The 7,309-nt window shown below is 36.3% G+C and overlaps 1 protein-coding gene across 1 annotated transcript; it reads right to left on the bottom strand.

The window, feature by feature from the left end:
- Positions 1-949: 949 nt before the first annotated feature.
- LOC119191932 (myrosinase 1-like) lies at positions 950-3,842 on the bottom strand (the record flags this gene model as incomplete). Its single annotated transcript, XM_037445786.1, has 4 exons — positions 3,710-3,842; positions 2,580-2,686; positions 1,358-1,672; positions 950-966 (listed from the first exon to the last, which is right to left on the bottom strand). Coding segments are annotated over exons 1-4 (468 nt in total), but the record flags the coding sequence as incomplete, so codon positions are not given.
- Between the last annotated feature and the right edge of the window lie 3,467 nt (positions 3,843-7,309).

Raw genomic sequence — 7,309 nt, 5'->3', positions numbered from 1 at the left:
GGACGTACAGGAAAGCGTTACGGCGCGTTACATGCGGACGTGGGAGGGTCAAAAATCTTCAAAAATTGCGTTACGTAATACTTGAACGGACCCTAAGTCGCAAGCAAAAGCTAATAAATCATATACAAAAAGTTAAGAAGACCATAACCAATGATCAAAAATATTTACATCTCTTAAGAAAGCATTGCCAATCTTTGCGATTGACACTCACTAACTGAAATACCAATGAGCAAACCTAATTGTAGAGCCTTTAAACATTAGAATTACCAAGGTCGAGACGATTTAAACGCCCCATTAACTTACTATGTATTCTCTAGCAGTTTCAGCCAACTCTTCATCTTCAGGGGAGAATGGCTCATACCACATCAAATGGTTGGCCAGGGATAGTTCACCTAAATAACAAAAAAAAAAAACAAACCATGTTAATGTTGTAAAACAATGCTGATATAAGATCGATAGTCGATTGACAGAAAACATAAATGATCCTACTGTTACTTAACCAATTAATTTAATACTTCGATCTAGATTCACAAAACAAAATCTTGAAACATAATAAATTATCTCAAATAAGGTTGGCAACGAAAATGTTAATATAGAACTTCACAAGCCCGTTGCAAGAACGTATTTACACTTCTATGCAATTTACACTCTATACAATTTACGGAATATTTACAAAAGCAACTCCTCTTTCCAAACTATAACTAACCTTGATACTTCGCCTTGAACTCCGCCTCATAAATCCTGTAAGCCTTCGCATGGGACAACAGAACATACTTATTACACAGATAGACTGCATTGTCAGGATCTTGCCAGCCTGGTGCCATGATCTCTGACCCGTGACCAATGTCGCAGATCGATGATGGCTCGTTGATAGTGATCCAGGACTTGACCCTGTCTCCGAAGTGGCTGAAGACCACGCGCGCGTAGTCTCCAAACCAGTCCACGATGAGGGGTTGGTCCAGCCGCCTGGAATTGAAGAATAGTTTAGCGTGCCAAATGTCTGGATGTCGGCAGTTTTGGGACTCTCATGGCCATTCCATTTGATGTCAGTGTAGTTAACTATGTAAAATAGTTAAATGCTTACCGATTAGAGATATTTAATTCCTCGAGAGATGTCAGAATAATGCTAGTTTATTTTAAAGGTCGGCTTATCGTGGACAATTATTAGTTGAAGTTAACTTCTATTTCTGGTATATTATGCATTAAAATATTATATTAAGAAGAGGTAGACTGTCTTTATATAAAATGGAGCGGGCATCTGTATTACCTGAAGCTAAGTTGTCATCTTCGTTAATACCAAAGACATTATCGACACCTTGTCGACTTTGAAGTACAAGGCTCTTTATCAATTACTTACCCAAATCCTGAAGTCTCTGCGGCAGATCCCAATGATACAGCGTCACCATCGGCTGAATACCCTTCTCAAGGAGTCCGTCGATCAGGTTATTGTAATAGTTGAGTCCATCCTCGCTGATCTTGTTGGCGAATCCATTCGGCAGCAGCCGAGACCAGGCTATGGACATTCGGTAGAAGTGCAGGCCAAGATCGGAGGCCATTTCGATGTCACGTCTCCAGAGGCGGTAGGAGTCGCAGGCCACGTCTCCGGTGGAGTGGTCAGCTATGATGTGAGGCTTCTCGTGGACAAACCTATCCCAAATGTTTTCGCCTTTGTCTAAAATACGAAATGTCAATCAATATTTCATGGAGAATAAAAGCGGCGATAGTTTAGTTGGGTGTGGAACGGACTGCCAAGACAAATATCCGCAAGTTCCAATCCCAAGGCCACACACCTCTGACTTTTCTAAAATCATGTGTATATTCTTTGTGAATTATCATTCGCTTTAACGATGAAGGAAAACATCGTGAGGAAACCTGCACATTTGAGAAGTTCTCTATAGTAGTTTCGAGGGTGTGTAAAGTCCAACCAACCGACCAACCAACCCGCACTCGGCTAGCGTGGTGGACTAAGACCTAATTCTCCTCAGTAGTGGAGGAGGCCCGTGCCCAGCAGTGGGACAGTATATAATATAGGGTTGATATTATTATATTATTATTGTAAAAAGTTACCGAAGAAAAATATCGCGACTATAGGCAAGGAAATTAATAGTAATCGACGTGGTCTAGGGAGTTTAGATGAGGGTAATTCGGTCAAAAATCATCAAGGAAGACAAAAAATAAGATGTAAGTTCTTGCTCATTACCTTCCAGTGTACGAAGGGCTTTGAGAAAAACAAAAAAAAAATGTCCTTGAATAAACCTTTTTATCGCAGTTGAATGATACATGCAGCCCGCTTGATTGTAGGCGATACGACCATTTAGAATTACACAGCACGACGTGGTACTTTACTGAGCTCGTCTCGCGAAGACATAAGATGCTAAGCCTCATAATGCCCAGTAATTACTAGCTACAATGTCCTTCAAAGCGGAACACAACAGTGCATGCACACTGGGGCTTGGCGGTAAAATAAACATTACTTTTGTACCTACCCAGACGACCTCTCACATACGAGAGAACTACCACGAGTTAAGGCAATGATATTATATTTTCTTGCTCGCTAGAATACGTATAAAAAAACGAACCACTGGCATTCCAGCCGCCTTCCACTTGGTACGCTGCTGACGCGGCTCCGAACTGGAACCCTGGGGGGAAGTCCAGATCCTCGCATGTCACTGCTGCTACCAGCAAGCTAGGAAAAGCAAATGTTATATAACATCAATACTTAAGTTAAAGGAACACCAAACTAAACTAACATCACAAACGAGATGTAATGAAATGGAGAAAGATTATCTACCAAATATTTGAGTTCTATCTTTAAATATAGAGCCGCTATAGCCTAGTTGGGTGTGCAACGGACTGTCGAGACGAATGTAAGCAGGTTCAAATCCCAAGAGCACACACCTCTGACTGCTAAAATTATGTGTGTATTCTGTGAAGGAAAACATCGTGAGGAAACCTGCACATCTCAAAAGTTCTCTATAGGAATTTCGAAGGTGTGTGAAGTCTACCAATCCGCACTAGGCCGGCGTGGTGGACTAAGGCCTAATTCCTCTCAGTAGTAGAGGAGGCCCGTGCTCAGCAGTGGGTAAGTATATAATACAGGGCTGATATTATTATTATTATTATTCTTTGTGAATTATCGCCTGCTTTAACGGTGAAGGAAAACATCGTAAGGTAACCTGTATCCCTGAGTTCTATATGGGAATTTTGAGAATGGTTGAACAGAAATATATTTAATGTAAATACATTTCATCAGATTTATTATGCGTCCTATGATCAAAAGACACAGGTATGGCCATATCTGTGACAAAGGCATTAACAATAAACCTACTGAATTATTTACAATTGATAATTTGAAACTTAAAACATTGCAGTAACGATTAAGCGTGATAACAAATAAATCTGTTTATCGTAAACATTTCAATTTTAATATCGATGGTTGAAACGGTAATTGACATGAGAATTTTTTTTTTGAAAATTTTTAATTATTTTAAAATAACAGAAAATAGTGCTGTCTTAAAATATTTGTATGAAAATTTTTAATTATTTTAAAATAACAGAAAATAGTGCTGATCTTAAATATATATGAAACTAAGTGTCGCAAAAACTGTCGTTTAAGTCAAATCAACCGTCGATATCAATTTTTACACCATATTATTCAACTAGATTATGTAAAAATTACTTCAAATAATTAAATATTGGGCTGTCTTACCTAAACAGGACTATCCTTAAAGAGAACATGTCGATTACTGAATGGTGGAAGTTTGATTATTATCGTATCAAACGCAAATTTCGTGTGGACAGCTAGTTCACGCGTTACTTTGCGTATAGTATTTAGGCTTGCGTAATCATAAGTATGTTCGTGTAAAATAGCCTTAAGATAATGTAACAGGGGACAGAGGGGCTTGTTGTAAATAAGAACAACGGTATATCTTCAGATCAACATTATTAATTAACCAATTAATAAATACTACAACTCTTCATTTATAAATTCATGTTGAAAAAACAACTAAGTATTTATTACACAAATAACATTTTGAGGCTAGTTGTAACACCTAATAGGGTGAGAAGGAACAGTAAAAAAAGGAAATATAACCATTTTATATGATAAAAAAACCAATGACGTTTTACAAATAGACGCGTCATACATAACGTGACCAGACGTCCCGTTTTGAACGCGACCGTCCCTCTTTTCGGTAATCTGTCCCGGTGTCCCCATAAAAAACTCGGGGACGTAAAATTGTCCCGTTTTTCGAAACCGTGCCAAAATTTAAGAGCCGACCGGGCTGCTACTTGACTACAACGCCTACGAATCTTTTATCTAATGAATAATATTATGTGGACATCTGAAAAAACTCAGTTAAAGATTCCAGTTCTGAAAACGATTTTGATAACTAAAGTCAATGTATAAAAAAAAACGGCTATAATAAAATAAATTTGTTCTTCAGACAGATATAAATAAAACTGAACATTTGTATCTTACATAATATTTTTTATTAATATTTATCTAATAATCTAATCCTATCTTATTTTAATAATATTATAATGCAAAAGTTTGTAAAAAGGTTTGCATCTTTTGTATATTTGTCAGAAGTAAACGCAGAAACAGCTGAACAGATTTGTATACAATTTTGTATTTAGATCAAGTTTTGCTTCTTAATTTTAATGGGAAAACGCAATTTTCCGAGTTTTCATACGTACAATGCTCGGCCGCCGAAGTATAAATTTTCTAATAAGCGTGTGTTGTTTTTTTCCATTGAGAACCTATACTTGACGTAAATAAACCGATGTCCCGTTTTGAGACGAAAAATAAATGGTCACGTTAGTCATACACTAACAAAATGGCACATAAAAACGGCGCACTATTTGCTATGGTTCCTGTAGATATAATTACAAATTGGCTCGAAGAAGGAATAAAAAGATGCAGCATACATTCGTTAGAAAAGGATATATATACATCGACAATTACGTAACAACGTTAGTGCCGCACGCTCATTGGCCGTTAAGTCAGGCAATTACCTTACTTTCGTCTTGCCAGTATTGAGTTCGGACAACGTATCTATGTAATAAAAACATCTTAGAAAAAAACTATGCGATTGATTCATGCTAAACTTTGTATGAAAAAAACATACCTAGAAATATGTATATTTTTATTTATTGCACTTAATATACAAATGTATGTAAGTAGGCGGACTCAATGCCATATAAAGAAATATCTACTTATAATGATTTCTTATACTGGGTCATTTTGACATCGCGTTACTAGATGAAACCACATACTTATCTACTTGGAAATAACACTTTATAATAAGTTACTTGAGCCTAAGGTGTAAAATAAAAAAGTTTAAGTTTCGAACAAAATAAATATTAATAAAAAGTGATTTTAATTTTACGCGCCCTAAAGTCATTACTACTACTCTAAGAGAAATCGTTGCAGCAGCAACATCATACTTTCAGTCAGAAATACACTCACGCACGCGCCATATTCGCATCAAACTACAATGTAATCAAAAAATCAGAAAACTAAAACCAGGATTTTTCGTAAAAATAATCGTTATTAATGGATGATATTTGGCACGATGTCTGCAAAGGTGAAGACGAGTATGTGGTTTCATTTAGTAACGCAATGTCAAAATGATCCTGTATTTACGCGAATGTTAGACATTAAAATTAAACTATTTTACGGATTTTATCGCGGTTTTCATATTTTACTTTTTCTCCCGACGTTTCGAAGATTTTGCAGCCAAATTGTTCGTAGATAACCAACGCAACGATGAAGCAAAGTCAGTTACAATATCTACCTACATTTTACAATTATACAACTTTTTAAATTTTAGCTGTTGGTGGTCTGATCTACGCAGAATGAGCTCACAGTGTCTTGAAATCTGGCAGCCAGTCTTTTGGGTTCCGATTTAATTAAAAGTAAAACTGGATCCCAATAATAATTAAGTTATATATTAAACTTAAAAAAAGTTGAAGTTCGTTGTAAAAAAGTCGTGTGTGACTTACCCCTGTTACAAAAATCCCCTCGATCCCCTACAAATAATTTTGTTTCTCATGTTGATTTTATTAGCATCTTCATATCCATCACACTCTTATGAGAGGTTGATAAGGCCCAGTTTCAATATGTTGCTGTAATGTCTCTTAGTTTTTTTTTTTATTTCCCGTCTGGTTTATTTATCATCAAATTTTGGGCAAAAAATAAAGTAAAACACGAAACCGTTTTTTGAATTGTAAAATGGGCGTAGTTCGTATCATACTTTAATATTATATATATTACAAGCTTTTACTCGCGGCTTTGTACGCGTGAAGGAGTGTTCCGGGATAATTTTACTTCCGACTTACTTGATATATAATAATATCAGCCCTGTATTATATACTTGCCGACTGCTGAACACGGGCCTCCTCTACTACTGAGAGGGATTAGGTTTTTGCGGATTGTTTGATTGCCAGTGCAGATTGGTAGACTTCACACACCTTCGAAATTCATATAGAGAACTTCTCAGATGTGCAGGTTTTCTCACGATGTTTTCCTTCACCGTTAAAGCGAACGATAAATTCACAAAGAATACACACATGATTTTAGAAAAGTCAGAGGTGTGTGCCCTTTGGATTTGAACCTGCGGACATTCGTTTTGGCAGTCCGTTCCACATCCAACTAGGCTATCGCCGTTTTACTTACTTGATAGATATCGTTATATTATAACCAAATTACACAAAATCATTGTAAATTGTGGCATATGTGTTATTCTGATGTATAACCAATATTATTGTAAAGTTACAACCAAATCCGTTCAGTAGTTTTTTCGTGAAAGAGGAACAAACATACATACATACATCCATCCTCATAAACTTACGCATTTATAATATTACTAAGGGCATGTTTCACAAGTCTTAAGTAACTGTTATTTGATAGTTATCGTATCAAAAAGCTAATGTAGTACATATATATCGATGGCTAATGTAGCTAGTACTCATTTTACACCATTTGTTTAATTTTAAACATTTGACATTTTGATATGACAGTGACTACATTAGTATGTAAAAATGATTGCAATCTTTGCAAGATAACGCTCGCCCCTTGGTCTAAACACTTCAAATACTTAAAATATGTTTTCGTTGTCTGTCAAAACATAATTTATCTTGATAAGATCACAAACATCATTTGAACTACAGATAAGAGTGACGCACGCTGCAAACAAAAAAAAGTACTCGACAAAAATAGCAATGCTCACTTTTCCTGGATAAAAGAGCCGATTTCTTAAGATGTTCTCTGCGGCAACACGACGCGCTTACTGTATTTTTATCAGCT

The sequence above is a fragment of the Manduca sexta genome, unplaced genomic scaffold, assembly GCF_014839805.1.
Source record: "Manduca sexta isolate Smith_Timp_Sample1 unplaced genomic scaffold, JHU_Msex_v1.0 HiC_scaffold_2131, whole genome shotgun sequence".
NCBI lineage: Eukaryota > Metazoa > Arthropoda > Insecta > Lepidoptera > Sphingidae > Manduca > Manduca sexta.
Note: the sequence above shows the minus strand (reverse complement) of the source record. Positions and strands in the feature narration are given on the sequence as shown.